General features: G+C 45.1%; 1 protein-coding gene across 1 annotated transcript; it reads left to right on the top strand.

The window, feature by feature from the left end:
- The first annotated feature begins 6,152 nt into the window (after positions 1–6,152).
- Positions 6,153–23,553, top strand: LOC128404097 (SLAM family member 9-like). Its single transcript, XM_053369408.1, has 7 exons — positions 6,153–6,620; positions 9,850–10,194; positions 10,756–11,055; positions 12,941–13,072; positions 13,826–13,917; positions 19,709–19,806; positions 21,342–23,553. The coding sequence occupies exons 1-6, from the start codon at positions 6,491–6,493 to the stop codon at positions 19,799–19,801; spliced, it is 1,092 nt and encodes a 363-aa protein (XP_053225383.1). The 5' UTR covers positions 6,153–6,490; the 3' UTR covers positions 19,802–19,806; positions 21,342–23,553.
- Positions 23,554–23,594: the final 41 nt, after the last annotated feature.

The raw sequence follows: 23,594 nt of genomic DNA, 5'->3' as shown, positions 1-23,594 counted from the left end.
AATTTCTAGAGAGTGCTCCTGAACAGGAGAGAGTGATAGTACACACATTTCCCACTGAGGACGATTCAGATGATGATGATTTCACTGATTACAGCTGTAATGAAAGTGATGACACCGATAGCTCGGAGAGCTCAGTTGTCACAGTCATTGAGAGGAAGTCTCACACAATAGATAGGCCTTCACAACTGAAGGATGAACCACTGTTTACCATTGGAACTAGTTCTCCAAAGAGTCCTGAGACTGGACCAGTGAGCAGAGAGGATCAGCACCTCATACGTAGGTCTGAGAGAGTTACAAAGGGTCAACCACCCAAGAGGTACTCAAAAGAGTTTGCTAACTTAGCTGTTGCATGTGTTGCTGTTGTAAACAACCGAGGACAGGTTGGAGCTGTGTCTAAGTCAGAGACAAAGACACAACAGAGAGTTGCTAGCCAAGGTAATGCAGATGCACTCATTCCTTGGAAACCAGACAACCAGAGAGGTACACTGGGGAAACCAGTGGCGGGGAGTTCCAAGAGTGGAACTGAAACAACAGGGGAGTGTTATGTGTATAACAACTGTTTTCTTCTCTGGATCATGCTTTGCTTGCTGCAACACGCATTGATTCTTTTGGGGGAGGATGTTACGAAAAAGGAGCAATGCAGAAGCAAGCACCAGGTGGCTGGAATGGTAAACAGGATGTGGATGTTATTGGATTGTACCGTGGGAACCAGGCACAGTCTGTAAAGTGCTCTGAGAGCCGGATGTTACCTCAGAGTGACACATGACCCTGTACTGGAAGTACATGGGTGGAGTTTATTCTCTCTCTGCAGTTGGGAAGCAGAGTGTGCAGACATGTTTTCTCTGTACTGCTGAAAGACAGAAATAAAGACATGTAGATACATTTCTGTCTGTCTCATTCCCCCCCCCTGGAGATGGGAGGGGGAGGAGTGGTGTGTTCTCCTTCACGTTGAGGAGAATCGCCGAAGAGACCTCCTTTGATCTTGCCGGGAGACGCAGACAGGAGGTCATAAGGATTCAAGCCGGGCACCTGGAGGGTGGCCAAATTCCTCTGGACTAAGAGCTAAGTTGGAGGCTCTGCTCGCTTGAATTCCGACACTTTTTACCATATGTGGTGGACATGTAAAGTGGCAAAGGGTTTTTCGGAGACGACTTATTATAGTGAGGTAAAAAATAATAATACTTAAAGTGACACTCCGCCGCCCCACCCCCCACGGTCCGCAACCCGAAAACACGTAACCCGAAGCGTCTGTAACATGAAGTATGACTGTAGTGTGGAAAAACTTAAGGTGCAGGATTGTTGTAAGCCAGAAAATAGCCGTATTTTTCGCTCCATAAGATGCACCTGACCATAAGACGCACCTAGTTTTTAGAGGGGGAAAGCAAGAAAAAAAAAATATTCTGCACAGAGCATGTAAGCGGGTCTCGCTTTTCTTGCTTTAAACCCTTCCGTCCCTCCTCCTCCCACTTTGCTGAGAAGCCAGCAGAGCAAACTGCGCAGCTCTCGCTGAAGCCAGCAGAGCAAGAGCGATAGTTGCGCAGCGCCTCTTCTGCTGGTTTCCCAGCAAAGCGGGATGAGGGACGAAAGGGAGCCCTTACAAGGGAGCGCTGAGCAGAGCCTGGCAACGGCTCTTGCTGGCTTTTCCGGGAGGTGTGGGAAGGGACAGAGGGCAGCCCTTCTCCCTCCTTGGGTAAAAGCCCCCAACGGCCACACACATGCTCCATGTGGCTCTTTAAAGGGAGCGCTGAGCAGAGCCTCCCACCTGCATTTGCTCCATAAGATGCACACACATTTCCCCTTACTTTTTAGGAGGGGAAAAGTGCATCTTATGGAGTGAAATACAGTATCTCCTCAGTTTACGCCAATAAAACTCAGAAACAAGAGGAGTTAGGAGTCCAAAGTTGTTTATTGCAAAACAATAGGTTACAGTTGGATCGTTCCGCAAAACTGCAACCCCGCCCGATGGTCCAGGCAGCGGCATTTATAAAATTTCAAACAAAGCATTTCAGTTTCCACCAATCATGCACATCATTACCTCATTTCATGTTTAATACACATGCGCAGTAAGCACTGGCAATTTCTGCTGATTAGGTTTTGATTCCCACCGTGTTCTGATACATTGTGTTAGTGTGCATGTTGGGAACCTGTGTTACGTGATGCCATTTGCATCATGTAGCAACTTACGTTCTAACTTTGAGCTGTATCTTTGGGATTCACATACAGTGGTACCTCAGGTTAAGAACTTAATTCGTTCTGGTGGTCCGTTCTTAACCTGAAACTGTTCTTAACCTGAAGCACCACTTTAGCTAATGGGGCCTCCCGCTGCCGCCGTGCGCTTTCTGTTCTCATCCCAAAGCAAAGTTCTTAACCCGAGGTACTATTTCTGGGTTAGCGGAGTCTGTAACCTGAAGCATCTGTAGCCAAAGGTACCACTGTATTAGCTGTATTTCTGCCCCAGTTTTTATGGGGGGGTGGGGGGCTTGCAAAATCATTGGTTTCATAAAGTAACAGGCTCCCATAGCTTCTCTATTAGAAGTGCACTCAATGATTTCTAGGGGTACACATTATCACTGCCACAGGGTATCTATAATGCGCATTAATTTTAGAAATTATGGGGGGGGAGACCATGGAGGGATGGAGGGGAAGTGAAATGAATGTGTATCTGGGAAGCATGGATCCATTTGTAAACTTTTGGAATTCAGAAATAAAACTATAAAAAAAGTATTATCCACCCTGACTGGCCACTGTTTTCCAGGGTTTTCTATGGATATGTTGAGATTCCTTTAATTTCTGTTAAGGAAAATCTTCCTTTCCTTCGCTGCAAGGAAGCTCTGCCAGATTGATACTGAACTCTGTGCTGTCTTGTCCTTGCTTTGTATTTGAAGCCTGCGCCTTCTATTAGCAATCTAGTGGAATAGCCTGCATTTAGTGAAACTGCCTTAATGCTTTGAATCTGTCAGTAAGGGACTGAACTGACTGAAGAGCTGGAGTCTGTCTGAATTTCTTTCAACACAAACCTGCACTGCTATGAACCTATCAATGCCTGGAAGGAGAAGTTTCACTTCCAAAAGATTCTCCACCCACTGAACAGAACACCGGCACACACTGTCTCTGGTACACGTGCACAAGTGTGGAAGGGTGTGTGCATAGCTCAGTCGGTTAAGCAGGAGATTCCTAATCCCAGAATTGTGGGTTCAAGTTCCACATTGGGTGGAAGATTCCTGCATTGCAGGGGGTTGGACTAGATGACCCTCATGTTCCCTTCCCACTCTACAACTCTATGATTCTATGTTGATTCTTTCTTTTTTGCTCCAGATTTTTCCCCACGACCACCCGCCCTTTAAAGCTGAGTCAGAGCAAACATCTGTCCGTGGAAGACCTGGATTGACATTAGCTCTGATTCAGCTTCAGAGAGTGGGTTTTCATGGTGAAAGCTTGTGCAGGGGTGGAAATGCTTTAAAAAGTGTGGATTTCTGGAAAGCGTAGGTGTGGATAAGCTCTAAGTGAACATCACACGTGAATCACTTTTGTGTGTTTCGCCTAAGGATGGAGCAGAGGTCTGAGGGATGATGGCTGGTTTTTGGATTTTAGGGGCAGAGAAATAGCTTCTGTGTGTGTGAGAGAGAGAGATTGCTACTTCCTAAGAGGCCTGAGGGGACGCAGGTGGTGCTGTGGGTTAAACCACAGAGCCTAGGACTTGCCGATCAGAAGGTCGGTGGTTTGAATCCCCGTGACGGGGTGAGCTCCCATTGCTCGGTCCCTGCTCCTGCCAACCTAGCAGTTCAAAAGCACGTCAAAGTGCAAGTAGATAAATAGGTACGGCTCCGGCGGGAAGGTAAACGGCGTTTCCGTGCGCTGCTCTGGTTCGCCAGAAGCGGCTTAGTCATGCTGGCCACATAACCCAGAAGCTGTACACCGGCTCCCTTGGCCAATCAAGCGAGTTGAGCACCGCAACCCCAGAGTCAGCTATGACTGGACCTAATGGTCAGGGTTCCCTTTACCTTTAAGAGGCCTGAGTGCAAACTGATATCTGAAGGATGCTTCATGCAGCCTTATTTGAATGCCTGCCTGCTCCTCCCTCCTTAATCTTTTGCAACTTGTAAACAGAGATGGCTACACCTGCAGGCAAATTTCTCCCACACACCAGCTGTCCTTTGCTTGATGCTGGTGTATCTGGAAACTTGCACACCTGTTTCTCATCTTTTAGCTGCCCAGATGAAAAGCATTAGCACCCTATTGTGGGTTTCTAATTTTTTTAAAATATAGCTACCTTGAGCACAGAGATCGATAAGGCTGTGCACCAGATTCAGCAGGGGAACCAGCTTGGATGGCTGTAAAAGTGGATTAGACAAATCTATGGAGGAGAAGGTTCTCTGTGGCTGCCAGCCACAATGGTTACGTTCTCCCTCCGCTGTTCGAGGTAGGATGCCTCTGAATGCAGGTCATCCTGGGATGGAAGTGTCCATGGCAGCCAGATCCTGGCATGTCCTCAGCTGCCCCCGGAGAACCACAGAAGATGATCCATGAAGGGTGAACTCAGGTACTACTGTTATAAGAAAAACCTGCTCCTTTCCCCCTAATAATAATAATAAATTTTATTTATACCCCGCCCTCCCCAGGCAAGACAAGGCTCAGGGCGGCTAACAATCAATAATAAAATCAAGTTGATTAAAATACAACTTAAAAAACAAGATTAAACTACAGCATTAACATTATGGGGTACCCAAGAGCCCGTATAGAGTCCTTATGTAGGTTCTCTATCGGTAGGAGAAAATAACAGAGGGAAAGCAGAGAATATTGAGAAGCAAAGCAGCTAGTAAGCCTGATCTTTATTCAGCTGTTGCAACATGGTTTTCACCCAGCACATGCAGGGAGGAGGAGGAACCAGAACCATGGTGTGCAAGCCCTTATATAGACTTTTGAAATCGCCACCCTGTAGCTCACGACCACCTCACAATACATCATACATACATCACTGAAGGGGCGGTCTACAGCAGAAAACCTGTCTGCCAGGGTACCTGATAATGGTCAATGATTGAATTACATCGGCAGTCTGGCCATTCTTTTGTGATGGTAAATACTCAGTTCCTGAATCCAGGCCACAGGCTCATACTATTCATACACAGACATGCCCTTAAGACAGGATTTGTGAGCAAAGGGACAATGGGTAGGTTTTCCCATTTCCTTCCTCCTTGCAGAGAAACATTTGAGGTCAATTTGGGAGAGTCAAAATGGTTTCAGAACTTCTTTCCTGTACTGTTTCAGACATGTGGTTTATATATTTATGTATGTGTTTGCCTGGTACATTTATGAACATTTATTTTATATCTTAGACCTTATAGTTCTCATAACACTACTTAATAGCTCATGCTTTGCTAGTTTACTTTCCTCCTTGCTTTGCTGCTACTTTCTTCCCTTCTGATGATGTTGGACTACAACTCCCATCAGCCCTGGCTCAGTCATGGGGTGCTGGTGGGGGCTGATGGGAGCTGCAGTCCAGCCTCATCCATCCTCCAGATGTGACTGGACTGCAGCTATTTCCCTGGAAGTCCCTCTGCTCTCAAGGGTTCCTATCCCGGGGGGAAAGTATGCCTGGGAGGGCAGTCTTCGTTTCTGCATCAGGAAAGTGAGACTCCCTGGGCTTTCCATCACTTTGTTTGCCAGGGATACTGACAGTGCTTGGAGGATGGAGCCTGAGACAGCCAAGAACGCCCTGCTACACTTTCTTCTCTCTGCCTGCTTTTCATCATTTTGCAAAGGCTGCTCTCTCTCCCAGAGGACTGACTATGAGTCGTGCCTCTTAGAAGGCATTGATAGAAGGAGCATCATACTCCATCTTCAGCCTTGAGATAAATTGAAGTCCAAAACTCTGCCTGGGGATATGCAGTTGCCCAGCATTACGCCTGGCGAGAGCAGCGCCTGAGTGGCGAGGAAGGGAAAGCCCTCTGCACATGCCCAGGGGCACTTTTCACAGAGTTCTTAATGATGATGTGCCGGTGGTGGGTGAGAAGAGAGGCAAAACAGGCTGGAGAATGAATGTGAATTTGGCCTTTGCAAACGAGGGAGTTTCACTGCACACAAAGCAGGTCTGGGAACGGGTGTGATATGCACAGAGGCTCATGGGGTCCGAGGGGAATGCATTTTTCTCCATCTCTGATGAAGACAGAGGGCAGGAACTCCAAGAGATTTGAAGGGAGATACCTCTCATTTGGGCACTAGAGCTGGACTGTTGGGGTCTCTCCCAGTGCTTACAATTCTATTATTCTGTGCGTTGGCAGAATCTGCTAAGAAGGAGCTAAGACCAGCTGGAGGTCGAAGAAAATGGGCTGTCTGCCAGCTCGTAACCACACCTCTCCTCTCCATAAACGCCCCCACCTTCCTCTTTTCGGCACACAGAGAAAATGAGCTTCTCAATTTTTCTCCTCCTAAAAATGCTCAACCTCTCATCACTTCACACAGCTTTAAGACCCATCTTCTGAATGGATTTACGATGAACGACCAATGTCTGTGTGTCTTGAAGAGGAGTCCTCCACGCAGCAGGCAAAAGGGGGCTGCGAATGGCTGCAAACGAAGCCTGGAGCTCTTTCTTCTGACTCTGTCTTTGCTTTCTTCTCCCTCTGGTAAGTCCTCCAAGGCTTCATAAGGTGATGTGCGCGTGTTTTTGCAGGAAAAGACGTTTGTGTAGAAGGCCTCTCTGTCTGCTGAAGTGGCCTCACAATCCCTTCATGGCTCTGTTATTTGGTAACATCTAAAATAAGCTACAATAGCAGCAGAGCGTAAACAACAGAGGGGATGCAGCCAGGATACTCGCTGTGCTGTAATGGATGGATGCAGAGGCCGCCGACTATAAAATCGTTTGAAACAGTACTGCTTCCTTCTCAAGCAAGTGCATTTTAGGGTTGGAACAGAGTGAGATGCCTCGGTTTTCTTCCTCTCAAAATGGAGGGATTCTTCTTTGCCGGAAATTTCATTTCAGCTTTAGCTGGGGAAAGCTGGTCCCGCAAGCGATCTTTCAAAATCTCAGTCCTGGGTTTATTCTTGAAGGCAAATATCAGGCTGATTTGTGTTCAAAAAGGCAGTTTGCAATGATGCTTCTGCAGTCTGACAAAGCGCCTTTCAGAATTGAATAATGATATCCAGTGCACTCTGAGTGGGTCTCCTTTTGGGCTTGAATTAAAAGCTGCAGTTAGTGTATAGCTGCTGATATGAGTGAGACCCTGTCCACATTTAACACCTCTCCTCAGAGATCTGCATTGGCTGGCGTTATGTTATGGGACTAAATTTAAGGCATTACTACTGGTACATAAAGCCCGCAATAGCTTGAGACCAGTTTATGTGAAGGATCACCTTGCCCCATACAGGCTCTTGAATTGGTACTACTTACAAGTGCCACATAATATTCATTTCGCACCTGCAATAAATCAATCTTTTAATGTAGCAGAACCTAGACTTCGGAACTCCCTGCTACTTGGCATCAGGCATCAGGCTGGTGTCCTTAATGCGCTCTTTTTGACACTTGCTTAAAACCTCTCCATCCAGGCAACCTTACCGAGACATACAGAATTTGGCATGTGTTTTAATCGAGGGTGGGGGCTCCCAGGATTCAGAAACCTTTTTATTTTTTTATCTTTTTTATCCACAGAAACGTACAAAGAGCATAACTTAAAAGCTTGCATAGAGGTCAGTTCCTGAAATTAATAGGCAAGCAGAAATCACAAAAGATATTATGCAATATTATGTTTTAATGTTAATGTGTTTTAATCATTGTCAGTCACCCTGGGACCTTAGAGCGAAGGGTGGACAATATATTGCAATCAAGTAATTAATTAAACTATAATGAGTTTAATCAATTAAATTCGCAGACCGAGATGGTGACATTACATCACTCACTCTCCTATTCATATAAATTGCAGAATCAAACTATTCTGATCGAAAACGTACCCTCTGTTTAGCCCTCCCAGCCAATTTCAATTTATTGATCAACCTTTCAACTGAAGCTGTCTCCTCAATCTTTTAATATACCAATATTCTGGTGTAGCTCCTTCTAAGTCCTCCAAAAACAGATAGTTCTTCACTTTGCCTTCCCTTAAAGATGACCGATCAACACTTTACTTCTCACCTTCTTATTGCTGTTTGAGAAACTGCTTAACAAAGCTAAATGACAATCCATTTCTATATCTTGATTGGTTATATTCTCAATTTCATGAAATACTACACTCCCGCAATCTTTTTCAAACTGTTGTTAGCTTGTCTTTGTTGGGTTTTTTGCTAATAATTTTTATTAGTTTTCAATTACAATCCAGTAATAGCCTCAATAAAATGCAATACAAATTTATAATACAATTATTAATACCAATCATTCAAATACCAAATTATATAATTTAGATAAGGTGGCTCCCCCACGTGCTAGAATTGATGACTTGATTATTTGCTTTATTTCTGCGTTCCAAAATCTTATTAATTTCCATTATATTCCGGTCATAATAATCATCCCTTATACAACAACTGCAGTATTAATAACTTCTAATTGTGTTGACACATTAAATGATTTATAAAATTACAAGTGAGGAACACAAACTATATCCCTGTTCTTTCTGTGTGTGGCAATTATTCTGTCCGCAGTGTTTCTGTCCTCGTAAGATATTATGTCAGTCTTTCCCCGGGTTGTTGCTGTTATCCACCATGCCTTGGGCGAAGCTGATATCCCATTGTTCCAGAAATTTCTCCATTTCTCCATCCCATTCTTTGTTATTTTGCAACTTTCTCAGGCTGGGTAGAAGAGAGGTCTGTTGAACTGCAGATGACTCAGTAATGAACCTTACCAGTTCCTTGGCAAGTTCATAGACTCCTTTCATCTTTCCGTCCAACTGAAGATAAATGAGCAATTATACTGCCAATTAAATTAAATTCCAAGTCCTCTTAGCATTATTCAGTTCATTCCATAAACAATAAAGAGTCAGCTCTAGTTTTTCATCCTAAGCCTTTATCAAAATAGAGCTTCCCTCCCTTTTTCCTTTTTTTTTTTTTACACACGCAGTTCCATTTAATGTTATATTCCATATCTATAATCCAATTTCTTCCATCCTCACTGGTACAAATATAATTTGAACTAAAATTCAGAGGAGAGTTGCCAAATCATAAATGTAGAGCAGAAAATTTTATATAAAGAAACCATAGGCTCCCTTCCCCACACACGTCTTTTGCACCGAATGAAGTCTTCTCTCAAGTTCAAACCTTAAAAGCCTTGCCGTTGGTTTTGTTCCACAGTTTTTGATCTCATCTTTTCTAGCACGTGTCTGTACTTTAGTCCAAATTAAGCTCCAATTAACAGGAGTACCTCTGCCTCTTAATGGTGGCATAGGAGGGTTTTCGGCAAACGAAGTGCTTTTGTACACCGCGCCTCCCTGCCTCCCACAATCCGTTCCGGAATGAGAGCCAGGTACCGAAACGAACTGCGAGGGAAGCCCGTTCCTCCCTGTCCCTGGGGAAAACTTGCAAGGATAATTACCCTCAATCATCCTTGTTTTTCCTTAGCCAACAATCTCCCGCTGCTGTGGGGTCTTCCTCCATTAAGGCAGAGTGGAACCAGAAGCCCCAGCTTGCATTTCTTTTAATTATATCTTGACTTTTTAAAATACCTGTTTTTAACTTTGTTATTTTTAAAAGTGTTTTTTCCATTTAAAATCAAGTGGTTTATACATTTTGTTAGGTAAAAATAACGAATAAATCCACACATTTGGTAAAGCTTTAAATCTGTGATTCTGAGAGACTTTTCCAACCATTGTCCCTTTCTTTGACTTTGTTTCTCCCTTTTCCTTCCATCTTTTCCATCTTCCTGAACTTTTTAAGGTACTGCAAATATCAAAGTACAGAATCCCCACAAGGAGAAGTTGAATGGGATCCTGGGAGGCTGTGTGTTGCTCCCTGTAGGTATTCCTCCCAAGAAAACACTGAAAACAATTGAGTGGGATTTCCAGGGAGGAAATGGTTTCAAATTTCAACTGGCTGAATTGAGGGATGGAAAACTGGAGAGGCTCAATCCAGAGGACAGGTTTGGGCCAAGATTGGAGGTGGCCAATGAGACCACCCTGAGGATCAAAGACTTGGAAATGGATGACAGTGGCATATATTCCATTAAAGTGAGGTTTATTTCGACACAGTATGAAGATTACACCTTCCACCTCTCTGTGTATGGTAAGTACTTATTTATTCATCAGTGTCTATTTATTGTGGAATAGAGCCTGGAAAAGGAGCCAGCCTTTGGTGGGCACAGATAATAATAATAATAATAATAATAATAATAATAATAATAATAATAATTAATAAATTTATTATTTATACCCTGCCCATCTGGCTGGGTTTCTCCAGCCACTCTGAGCAGCTCCCAACAGAATATTAAAACCACAATGCAAGATCAAACATTAAATCTTCCCTAAACAGGGCTGCCTTCAGATGTCTTCTAAAAGTCAGATAGTTGTTTATTTCCGTGACATCTGTCAAGGAAGGAGGCTGTTCCACAGGGCGGGCGCCACTACCAAGAAGGCCCTCTGCCTGGTTCCCTGTAACCTCACTTCTCACAGGGAGGGAAATGCCAGCAGGCCCTCGGAGCTGGACCTCAGTGTCCAGGCTGAATAATGGGGGTGGAGATGTTCCTTCAGGTATATTGTGCTGAGGCCATTTAGGGCTTTAAAGTTCAGCACCAACACTTTGAATTATGCTGGGAAATGTATGAGCTTTTCATATGTTTTTCCACAGAACCAGTCCCAGAACCAAAAATCCTCTCCCAAGTTGTCTCCAAGAGCCCAGATGGCTGCAATGTGACCCTGCAGTGTCAGGTGCCTGGAAAGGGGGAATTCAACATCTCCTGGAAAGGAGGAGATGCCTTCAGGGACTTAGAAGATGGTTCAAAGTCATATCACCTCTCTGGCAATGGCAACAGTCTCCACTTGTTCTGGAAGCTCAACTCCTCAGAGCCCAACATCACCTGCCTGGTCACCAATCCAGCAGATCAGAAAAGCATCTCCTCCAACTTGCTGCCCATCTGCCAAACTGAAGGTGAGCAACTCTCTATTTTATTTAGAAAACTGCAGAAACCACTTACCATATTTTTCGCTCTATAAGACCCAGCAGACCACAAGACGCACCTAGTTTTTGGAGTAGGAAAACAAGAAAAAAAATATTCTGAATCCCAGAAGCCAGAACAGCAAGAGGGATCGCTGCGCAGTGAAAGCAGCAATCCCTCTTGCTGTTCTGGCTTCAGGGATAGCTGTGCAGACTGCATTCACTCCATAAGATGCACACACACTTCCCCTTACTTTTTAGGAGGGGAAAAGTGAGTCTTATAGAGCAAAAAATACGGTAATTAAAAATTCATTAATTTAATCTTTAAAAGCGCATAAAACACAGTGAAAGCTGAACAGTTATTTGGCCTCCTCCCCTTCCTCATTATGCATTAGCTGGGTAGTTGACTGGGATGTTGAACACCCAACACTTCCCTTCCATGTTAATTTCAAAATGAGCCTTATCATGGGGTCAATGAAATGGAAAGATTTTATTTTTTTCAAATGGAAATCTAGACAGATTCATGAGCAAACTTAGGAATCAGTCCTCGTAACTAGCCGAGGGGGGCTGGGGACGATTGCACGATTCCTGCCAAAAGCAAACGGGTGAAATTCAGGGCGTTGTCTTATCCGTTTCTTCTCTCTCTCTCTTTATACTAGTGGTTTACAAAGGAATCTAGAATATTCATTAAAACATACTTTTAAAAGCAGCCCTCAAAAGCACGTTATATAAACTTTTGAGATAGAACTGAAATCAGTACAGTAGCACCTTGAATCTCAAACACCTTGGCTCCTTAACCAATCAGCTCCCGAACGATCGAAACTCGGAAGTGAGTGTTCCTGTTTTCAAACGATTTTTGGAACCTGAACATCTGATGGTACTTCTGCAGCTTCCAATTGGCTGCAGGAGCTTCCTGCAGCCAATCAGAAGCTGCACTTTGGTTTCCAAAAGTTTTGGAAGTCGAACGGACTTCCAGAACAGATTCTGTTCGACTTCCAAGGTACGACTGTAATTTGAAAATAATCATTCTTACTAAAATCGCATGTTAAAAAGTACATGCTCTGGTGATTTAGAATTATCTGGCAACTTTAACAAAGAACTCCAGCACTATCCAGCCTTTTCTTTCTTTCTTTCTTTCTTTCTTTCTTTCTTTCTTTCTTTCTTTCTTTCTACCTTACAACATTTCCCCACCCAAAAATATGGACAGGTGGTCCAGTATCTCTCCATTTAAGCCTTGGACATATTTTAACAAAGAAACTTGTGGGAAAAGACTCCCCTCTCCAGCTGCCTTTTATCATCCGAAAACTTCAGCTTTCACAAGCTTCAAAAGCTATAACAGAAGTCGTAAACACAGGCCTCTTTGTCTGCGCCATAATTTATGTGGCTCTTATCATCCAGATAACGGCATTATATTTTAAAGCACATTTATAACAGTGGTTATCTGAAAGTCTCCCTAGATACGCACACCATATTTTTCGGTCTATAAGACGCACCAGACCACAAGACGCACCTAGTTTTTGGAGGAGGAAAACAAGAAAAAAAATATTCTGAATCTCAGAAGCCAGAACAGCAAGAGGGATTGCTGCGAAGTGAAAGCTCTGATCCCATCAGATAAGTGGAGGCTTTCAAGAAGCTGTTTGTGCACAGCTCTAGCCGAGACCCTTGTCCATGCCATAGCTGTCAACTTTTCCCTTTTCTTGCGAGGAATCCTATTGAGAATAAGGGAATTTCCCTTAAAAAAAGGAAAACGTTGACAGCTATGGTCCATGCAACCCACCAGTGAGCTGTGGGTTCTCCCTTCAGAGCACGTATTGCCCAACATTTTAGAGGTCTTTCAATATCTTGCACGAAAAAACTATTACTTATCCAATCTTTACAGGTGGCAATCAACCCAGACTGCATTGGAGCTGGAGCTGGACTTTTCTCATCATTTTCTTCGTATTTTTGCTCCTCTTGGCTGGATTTGGGCTAAAGACCTGGAAGAAAAGAAGGAAGATGCCACCCAACAGAGGTAGGAAGCTTTTCGTAAGAGCAGAAGGAAAGTCTTGAGGGAACCGACCAAAGAATCTGTTGGGATGACCATCCTGCCCCCCACAGCTTATCTCTGTGAAACTTGGGTCCCTTTCAGTGGGGGTTTAGGGTTCCTATACATAGTTCTGTACCCTTAGGTAAAGGTAAAGGGACCCCTGACCATTAGGTCCAGTCATGGCCAACTCTGGGGTTGCAGCGCTCATCTCGCTTTTTTGGCCGAGGGAGCCGGCGTAGAGCTTCCGAGTCATGTGGCCAGCAGGACTAAGCCGCTTCGGGCGAACCAGAGCAGTGCACGGAAACGCAGTGTATGTAATTAGCATATGTAATGAGACGTTACATCACATATGCTAAAGCTATTTTTTGACATCTGCATACTACCTCTTGCTTTTTCCCATAGGACTAATTGCAGCCGTTAACAGTCGTCAACAGGTTTACCATACCCATTGAGTCAATCGCCCATCTCCCACTACCCTTGTGAGAAAAACCCCACCCCGCCCTCCCACTATATATCAGGGTCTGGTGACTTCTGTTTCAGTGTATCTGAAGAAGTGTGCATGCATACGAAAGCTTATACCCAGAACAAACTTGGTTGGTCCCTAAGGTGCTACTGGAATTTTTTAAAAAAAATTTAATTCCTTTTGACTGCGTCAGACCAACACGGCTACCTACCTGAACCTGCTAGGCAGGTGTGGGTGACCCCCATAGAGTAAATGTCTTACGTTCTCCTCTGCAGCTACCTCCATGATGCCAGTGGAGGAGCCACTTCCTGAGCTTCAGTACTCACAGGTTTCAAAGAGGAGCCCCCCAGAAGGCGATGATGACCAGGTGAGAACTTCTTGCAGAACGGAATGGTGGGGTTGGGAGTGATGGAAATTGTGGTGGTGATGGAGATGATCGTGGCAATCCCAGTGGTGGTGGTGATATGACCTAGTTCGTAAGACCCCCTTTAAGCCCTTACCATCTTCACTATTGGAAGGGAAATATTTACATTCCACTTCCATGTGTCTGCTCTGCATTAAAACACTTGAGCATGTATTACTGTTCATATTATAGGGCGTTCACGCCTTATATAAGGCACCCATTTTAATTAATGTTCGGGGCAGATCTGGGCTGCATCTACACACACACAAAAACGTTTCAGGAAAATGTGTTGTAAACCTCATAAGAGGAAACCACGTTGCCTAAAGATGGAACTCTACAGCGCCATCTGGTGTCACAATGTTATAATGCATTTAAAAACTTTTTTTTAACCAATGTAGATGAGTCCCTGGTGACTATACATATACATAGCTATATATCTATACATCGATATTGATATTGAGATATCGAGATAGGTAGATATTTATATCTATATATTTTTTTAATTGAATTTTCTGTTTCACACTTTAGAATATTCATTCAAACAACCTTAAAATGTCAATGACTTCCCCTCTTCTTTTTCCATGGTTCATTTTGCATATCATAAATCCCTGCATATTTTACATAAGCTACACCACTCGGTATTTCATTATTACATCCATCAACACTTGTTTACACTGTTGGATTTATCTTAAAGCTGCCAACATTCTCAAATGCAAACAATCCCCCCCCCCATATATTCAATAAACGTTTTCCAATCTTCTTTAAACGTGTGTTCTTCTTGTTCTGTTATACAATATGTTAGTTCCGCAAGCTGTGCATGTTCCATCAGTTTATGTTGCCACTCTTCTTTATTTGGGACCTCACTCGTTTTCCATCTGGGGACTAACAAAACACGGGCCGCAGTGGTGGCATACATAAATAATCTTTTTTGACACCTGGGAAAGTCCTAGTCCCTGGTAACTTTTACAGTTCTCCCTCATTTCACCAGGCTCCACTAGTGAAGTCACAATTGAAGTGGCAAAATTATGTACGTTTAAATATCCTTACCAAATATGCTCGTGTTCAGCAAGCCATTCTGCACTCTGCACTTCCACCTGCCCCAGCTGAGTCCTCCCCCACAAGTTCATCAGCTCTCTTATTATTTATACCTCGCCCATCTGGCTGAGTTTCCCCAGCAATTCTAGGGTGGCTTGCAAAGATAGCAGCAGCAAATGCAAAGCAGGAAGAGGTGGCAAATGTCATTTCTGCTGTGTGGGTGTTCTGGCGGCTGCTCCTCTTTCAAGAGGTCCAGAGATCTGAACCAGAGCCCTTTGCCTTACACCCCTGCCTCCCCACCCCTTTTCAACCTGCTCTGTACACTGGTCATCAGGAGAGATACTTGTTTTAATACCCCTGTTCTGAGGTTGCAGGTGGTAAAGGTAAAGGGACCCCTGACCATTAGGTCCAGTCATGACCGACTCTGGGGTTGCGGCGCTCATCTCGCTTTATTGGCCAAGGGGGCCGGCGTACAGCTTCCGGGTCATGTGGCCAGCATGACTAAGCCGCTTCTGGCGAACCAGAGCAGTGCACGGAAATGCTGTTTACCTTCCCGCCAGAGTGGTACCTATTTATCTACTTGCACTTTGACGTGCTTTCGAACTGCTAGGTTGGCAAGAGCAGGGACCAAGCAACGGGAGCTCACCCCATCTTGGGGATTCGAACTGCCGACCTTCTGATCGGCAAGTCCTAGGCTCTGTGGTTTAACCCACAGCACACCCGCGTCCCAGGCATTGCAGGTGGTAGCTGAGGATCAAGCTGTCTCAGTCCTGAAACCCTACTCATTCTCTGGCTCTCTGCACCTGCAGTCTGTCCACATGAACGCAGGTTGCCAAACGAAAATACGGTTTTGTTTTCCCATTTTGTTGAATCACAGGACATGAATCAGCTGGCTCTTTCAGTCTGTTCTTGTTCTACAGTTGCTTAGAATAAATGTTTCTGTTTATAGTTGTTGTCTTTCCCCTCTTCCTTCGTTTGTAATTTGCAAGTTTGTTTCTGTTTTGGAAGTGAGGGCTGCCTCGAAAACAATGCTATTCAGAGGAAGTTTCCACAAATTTACTGTATTGCATAAAACAAATAACCCATCTCCCCAAACCTTGTTCAGAGCTCAGAGGAAACCCACAGGAAATCCAGTCTCTTGGAATAGAAGACTGAACAAACACTTCTTGAACAAACATGTTAACCCAAGCACCTGTACACTCTCATTCACAGATGCTGAGAGTGTCCTGTCAGCTTAGGTTAACTTTTGCGTGTCGAGGTCCCCAGGCCACCCCAAATAACTCACACATCACACAGAATTTTTGTTTAAGGTTTTTGGTCTAAGTTTGGCCACAACTTTATTAAAATACAAAAAAATGTGAGTGGTTGCTTAGGCATTGGTTGTGACTATCTGTCCCCCAGTGGGGGACAGACTGACATTTCGCAAGCTTGCGAAAGTCAGAAAAGGGGAATACATTTTGGGGTAGCCCTCAGCCTTCCCCAAATGCAACCAGGGGCTCTTGCGTGGCCCTAGCCCCTTGACAGGGTTCGGACAAAAGCAATAGTGAGCCCCTATATTCCTTTAACAGAATACCCTTGCAGCAGCAGCATTAGAGGGGCAGGCACAGCCAATCCATGCCCCTCAACCAACCAAACCATAAACCAATGCCTAACCGCAAGTTATGAAGATTTGCTACACAGTAGGCAAAAACCAAATGGCCCCAGCCAATCAGCCAGATGGACAAAATTCCTACCGGGCCCCTGCCCCAAGAGCAGACGACCCCATGACAGGCATAGCAAGGTCAAAGTGAACAACCCTAAATATAGGGGGGAGGACGGGCAATCCGATGCATAGAGCGAAAAGAGGAAGCTCTACGCCTCGTGCAGGGAATTTTAACATTTCTGGCTGTCAATCATCAAATGGCAACATTAACTTCTTCCCAACTACAAGGGAAGCCCAACCACAACAGTGGCCAAAGATCAATTAGTCCGCCCCACAACTTTGGAGTGTCCTGTCAGCCCCCACCACAACACATGCTCTCCATGAAGGAGAACTCGCTTTCTTAAAATATAGACGGAGTCAGACTTGGGCCCTACTGTTAATATCTTCTTCCCTATGCTTTTAAGTGAGTTTAAAGGCAAGCATCAAAAAATTAAGCAGGAACATATATCTAACCTTAACTTTGACCCCTAATAAAGCTACAGTTGGGATGTATCTTGCAAACTTTGCACTAGAAATTTGCAATGGATACATCAAATTCTGTTTCTTTCGATTTCTGATTTTGCCAATCCCAAGGTTATTTCAACACATTTCTGCATCCACTTGTGATTTTGGTTTTTTTAAGTCCTCATGAAAATTAATCACAATTAGGACACATTTCTCCTAATAAATGCTCTTCAGGGTATGTATTTGTTGTATATAATATAGAATCCTGCTAAGCAGCCTAGAACTTTTCAGGTTCCTCCAAGCCTTAGGCAACACATAATTTATAAGCTATTTTTTCAGCTAATGCTAAACTGCACATCTATTTATACAAAAGTGAAAGCTGCAAATCCTGCAAGGCTTTCCATTTCGGGGGCACTGAGGTTGTAGCAGATGTTTGGTGCTTCTGCAAAAGAAACAGGGGAAATATATTCGTTGTTATGAAAATAAAGTAACGAGGAAGTAACGAGATAACAGCTGGTTATTTCTAAGTCGGTAAATTCCACCTTATGGAACACACTTTGCTTATTTGTGATGCAAATCGATAGACAGATGGGAAACAATTCAACTTCCTCTAGGCAACCATGTTTGTGCAGGGAAAATGATATTTGCCCAGTGCCTTAATAGCACCTAAAGATATCTTGGAAATGACCCCTTAGCAGCTGCTAGATATAAATCCATTGTTAGGCATACACAGAGCAGCACTCACTCGGTTGCATCACACCTTTTAATTTCAGTGGGTCTACTTTGAGTAGAACCAACATTGGATACAACCCATTTTTTAATTTATGTACTATAAACACTAAGATAAGAAAACATGTGGGTAGAGCCAGTGTGGTGTAGTGGTTAAGAGCAGTAGACTCGTAATCTGGTGAACCGGGTTCGCATCTCCGCTCCTCCACATGCAGCTGCTGGGTGACCTTGGGCCAGTCACACTTCTCTGAAGTCTCTCAGCCCCACTCACCTCACAGAGTGTTTGTTGTGGGGGAGGAAGGGAAAGGAGAATGTTAGCCGCTTTGAGATTCCTTCGGGTAGTGATAAAGCAGGATATCAAATCCAAACTCTTCTTCTTCTTCTAGATTACTGGTAGGGTGAGTCTTGAAGATATTGCATGCATCCCAACCTCCAAACGGGGGGGGGGGGGAATTTCAGGGGTTCAGTTTCCTTGCAAATGAAGGTGAATGGAGACCGTGCAGTCTTTGGGATGCATGGTTTTATTTACACATATATGCAACCTGAGGGTATTAGGGGAGAGGTGGGACTTTTGGTGGGGGGTACGTCATATATCCTGCACTCAGCTCTCACTTGTGGCTCCAACTCCCAGCAGCCTGCCGTGAGGGGGGGGGTTGGGTTCCCTGATGCTTGACACCTGACCATTGGCCGTGCCAGCAGCTGAGGCTCCTGAGCACAGCCTGGGGGGACGGGACACTAGGACCCCATCCCTGATCTAGGCAGTGAAGCATGAATGGGGAACATCTGTGGGTGTCCAAATGCTACTGGGAGCTGTCCAACAACATCTGGAAGGTCACCAGTTCCCCATCCCTCCTTTATTCCTTAAACCTCTGGTTCCCCAGGTGTTGCTGGACTTAAGCTCCTGTCACCCGAGACTAGCAGTCAGGGAGGATGAGAGGTCTTGGTCAACAACTTCTAGAGGGCCACAGGTTGCCCAACCCCGATTCAACACTTTCCACTGTTTGGTTCCTGAATATAAACCCCTTGCTCCCTTTCTGGAAGCTGCTATCAGCAAGCCAGTTTTCTTCCTGTCCATCATCTGTTCATCCTTGCTTTTGTACGCCTCTTTTCTTTTTGCGCTCCACCTCGCCTAGAATTTTCTGCCTGTCCTTTCTTGGTTTAGAGCATCTGAGATGACTGTAGCCATGTTTTCAGGGGACATACCTGAATGGGACATGGGTGGCGCTGTGGGTAAAACCACAGAGCCTAGGACTTGCCAGTCAGAAGGTCGGCGGTTCAAATCCCCACCACGGGGTGAACTCCCGTTGCTCGGTCCCTGCTCCTGCCAACCTAGCAGTTCGAAAGCACGTCAAAGTGCAAGTAGATAAATAGGTACTGCTCTGGCGGGAAGGGAAACGGCGTTTCCGTGCGCTGCTCTGGTACACTAGAAGTGGCTTAGTCATGCTGGCCACATGACCTGGAAGCTGTACGCCGGCTGCCTCAGCCAATAAAGTGCCACAACCCCAGAGTCGGTCACGACTGGACCTAATGGTCAGGGGCCCTTTACCTTTACTTTACCTGAATGGCAGAGCCCGCACGTTGCCTGAAAGAAGGTCCCAGGTCCACGCCTCAAAATCTCCTGCAAGATTTTGGGAAAGATGAGCAGTGTTTGCAAGATCCAAAGTCTTGCGTAGCCCCCACGCCTCCATTCTCAGTGGCTCCCAAAGGCCACCATAAATGATATAAGAGAATCACATATGCAGCTCGGCTAATCTCGTCCATTCACCATGCATCATCCAAGTGCAGGAGTTCGGATGGTTTTAGCACAGGGTCTGTAAAGGATATCATTTTGTTTTCCTCTTTCAGGAACATACCCATCTCCAAGATACCCCAACGTCATTTTCAACAGTGTATGTGGAGCTCCAATCACCCGGAAGTCATTCTGAACAGGTCACGTGAGCAAGGTGAGGCTGCAATTTGGAACAGGAAGAATTCATGTAACAGACCCTCTAAGTGTCCCTATTTTCCAGGGACATCCATGATTTAGAGAAGCAGCCCTGGTTTCTGATTTGATCCCGGAATGCCCCACTTTCCCTTAGGACATCTCTGTTTTCACTGGAGAAATGTTGGAGGGTATGGAGTTATCCGACCCCCAAGCCGTCTGAAAGCAATCCTATACAGTCATACATTGGATCTTGAACGCCTTGGTACTTGGACATTTTGGCTCCCGAATGCCGCAAACCCGGATGTGAGTGTTCCGGTTTGCAAACGCTTTTTGGAACCCGAACGTCTGGCGGGGCTTCTGCAGCTTCTGAATTTATGGGCTACAATACAAAACAACCCCGAAACCATACATCTCTCAGCAAAACACACATTTTTCCAACCTTGATGAGCAAAGATGAAAATACTCCAAGCATCTTCAGTTTTGACTTTTAAGCTCGCTTTCACTTAACTGATCAGATATCACTCCCTGCCGCACCTCCCACTTCCTTTTAGCTCCTTCACATTTGTGAAAGAATGAATGGGTGAGTCGCTGTCAAATTCAAGAGCGAGAACCGCTCTTTTTCATATAAAAAAAGGACAGTCTCTCTGACCAAATCCAGGAGAAAAAAAGTATGCTTTAAAAAGGGGACTGAACAGGTCACCAGCACAAAATGTTCTGTTGCTCTTGCACAAAGCCAAGAACAAACACTCCACAAAACAAATTACAAATTACCGTGTGTGTGTGTGTGGTCAACCACAGCAGAACTGCAAATGGCGACAGTCAGCTGTTGTGCAAAATACAATGCAAAGGGCACAGGCAACTTCCCAGACATTCTTTCTCAAAAAAGAAGTGCTACAAACCTGAGGGGTGCAAAGCGAGCTGGATTCTTCTGAGATGATGGTCTCTCTTAAGGTGATTTATCTGGGTCTCGACTTACACTGGGGTTGGGAAGGATTGAACCAAGTGAAGACGTCATAAAAGCAAAGGCAGAGGCAGTGGTGTAACAGAGCTGCTCAGCTGCGCGGAGCGGCACACACACCCTGCAGCCAGGGGAGCAGTGAGCCGCCAATGGCGATCATTTGGCACGACACCCACCCACAACCCCCCAAGCCTCCTCCAGCTTTCGAAACAAAGGGGGAAAGGAGGAATGCAGCTGGCAAAGGGGCACAGCTTCCCCCAACGGCTCGGGGTAGGCTTGAGAGTCACAGGCGGGCAGTGTGCCAAAAGTCACCCCCCTCAGCGAAGCACCTGGGTCAGACCACCCCCACCGCACACGCCTTCCTCTGCCCCTGGGCAGAGGAGCTTTAGAGGAAAAGGATATTGGCTGGGTGGGAGATGGTGAGTGCTTTCTAAGTTCAGACTGGCTTAGGAAACAAGCTTGGGTTATTTCCACCAAGTCAGTCCAGTTCGGACTGGAAAAGGGAGTAGCAGTTTTTTGAAACTGGTGCCCCCTGCAATTAAAAAAACAACAACCCATAGATTGTACATTTCTTTCTGTTTCCCTTTTCCCTGCAGGTCTGACAAAACAGGGAATTCCAAATTGTCAAGGCATCTTTCCATTACCACGGAAGCCTGAGCTGTTGGGAATCTCAGGAATCGCTGCTGTATACATTCCACTTCCTGCCAAGTACATGAATGCAATTGGTTAAACAGCTTCCTTGCTTTCTTTTTCCACCACCTGTAGAATCCAGCCCCAATCAAAGCATCTTACTCTGTTTTAAATTTGGTCAGTTTGCAGTCTTGAATCAAATACGTATTTGCAGAAATTCAGAATTACTTGCTTATTTATTTTTAAAACAGCGCACTAGGTGTGTTGGGCCAAGAGGAAGTCTGTGCAAAGGCAATTTCTGGTCCCCACCACGAAAAAAGAAAAGAAAAAAGGAACCATTAGTGAATTGTCTGAAAGGCAGACATGCAGGCACCATATGGAGCTTATAAACCACTTAGAGTTCCATTTTGACATTATGCACACTCATTATGTTAGTACTGGAGATTTCAAGGGAAGATGCAGGGATAAATTATATCTATCTAATTCCGATTCCCTTTTGAGAACAGGTCAATGCTCCCCCCCCCCTTTTTAAAGTAACTTCCCTTTTCTGTTTCCCTTTTTTATTTTATTGCCAATACATTATCAGCCCTTCTATCACAGCATATGATTTATAATTAGAAATGTACTTGGCTAAGAACGAAAGAGAATTGTTCCTACTTCCTCTGCCAGAGAGGGTCAGTCTGGGGGGGAACAGTTTCTGCAACAGAAGTTCAATTCACAGAGGCGTTTTACTGGGGGAGACAACTAAAACCAAGCGGATTTGCCCATGGTGACAGAGCCTCATGAATAGTCCCACACATTCTTGTGGTAGTTTTGTAGATCAAGGCATCGCAAGGCGTTTCTGAGGTCCGGAAGTGCTGACAGCTTGGGGGCCTCTGAAGTTCCAGGGAAACTTTTACTCAGAAAAAGCCCTCAGTCACCTGGCAGCGATAAGATCAGCCCCAAAGCCTCAAAGCCACCAAATTTCTATAGAACTTCTGAAGAGCTCTGAGAATCAGGAAGAAAAATGGAAGCCTCTTTGATTGCAAGAGGAGGAAGCTTTTGAGAAGAGCCCTGCTAATAGCCGCTTTACCTTCTGATTCTCTGCTTTTGCAAAAAGAAAAAAAAAAGATTTCTCTTCTTTCGAACAGCTATCAACTTAGGCCTTGTCAGGAGGTGTCACAGTCCGGTCTACGGGCGATCGAAGTCCCAGCTGAGGACGTCGGGACCAGGGGCAAGATGGCAGGGTGGGAGCAGGAACGAGAGTTCAGAAGCCAGGGGTCCAAGGGTCAGGAAGCAAGGAATCACAAAGTCAAGGGTTCAAGGGTTGAGAAGCAAGGAGTCAAGAAGCCGAGGTCCGAGGATCAAGAAGCAAGAAGCCAAACGCAGCAAGGCAGGAAACGTTTTGCTGTGTTGCTGTGGCAAAGAGCCTCACCTGTTCGGCCGCGCCTTGCCTCTCCAGAACAAACTTAGGAAGGCCCCAGTCCTGCGAAGCCCTCCCGGTCACAGGGCCTGGCTCCTGCACGCACTCCTGACAGGAGGACTGTAGACCATGGGTTTGCTTTTCCATGCTACTGTTTCTCCTTCTTTTCTCCATTTTTAATACACAGACATCATAATTAGTGGCTTCTGCTGTAACGCCAAAGATGCACAGCTGGGTTAGGGGGAACCAAAGTTCACAGAACAGACAGACAGACAGACAGACAGACAGACAGACAGACAGACAGACACAGTTGTACCTTGGTTGTTGAACGCCCTGGAACTTGGACGTTTTGGCTCCCAAACGCCGCAACCCCGGAAGTGATTGTTCCAGTTTGCGGACGTTCTTTGGAACCCGAACGTCCGACTCGTCTTCCATGGCTTCCTGCAGCCAATCAGAAGCCCCAATTTGGTTTTCAAACATTTTGGAAGTCGAACGGACTTCTGGAATGGATTCCGTTTGACTTTCAAGGTACGACTGTAGATAGGTAGGTAGGTAGGTAGGTAGATGATGGATAGATATAAGGAAACTGGCTGGTTTAGGGGCCTGGGTGTGTTCATTGGCAAAGTATTCTAGACGAAAGTTGGAGTTGGGGGCCTCTGAAATGGACTTGTTGGAAACGAGGACGGGACCACTTCTGCAACATATTGTTCCATTTCTCACTTTTGTTTATGATTTGCTGTTGACTTGGGTATTACATGACCATATTTTGTACTATAGTTTGTGTTCCCGTTTTTCAAAGCGAGTGTGATGTATGTAT

The sequence above is a fragment of the Podarcis raffonei genome, chromosome 16, assembly GCF_027172205.1.
Source record: "Podarcis raffonei isolate rPodRaf1 chromosome 16, rPodRaf1.pri, whole genome shotgun sequence".
Classification (NCBI taxonomy): Eukaryota; Metazoa; Chordata; class Lepidosauria; order Squamata; family Lacertidae; genus Podarcis; species Podarcis raffonei.
Note: the sequence above shows the minus strand (reverse complement) of the source record. Positions and strands in the feature narration are given on the sequence as shown.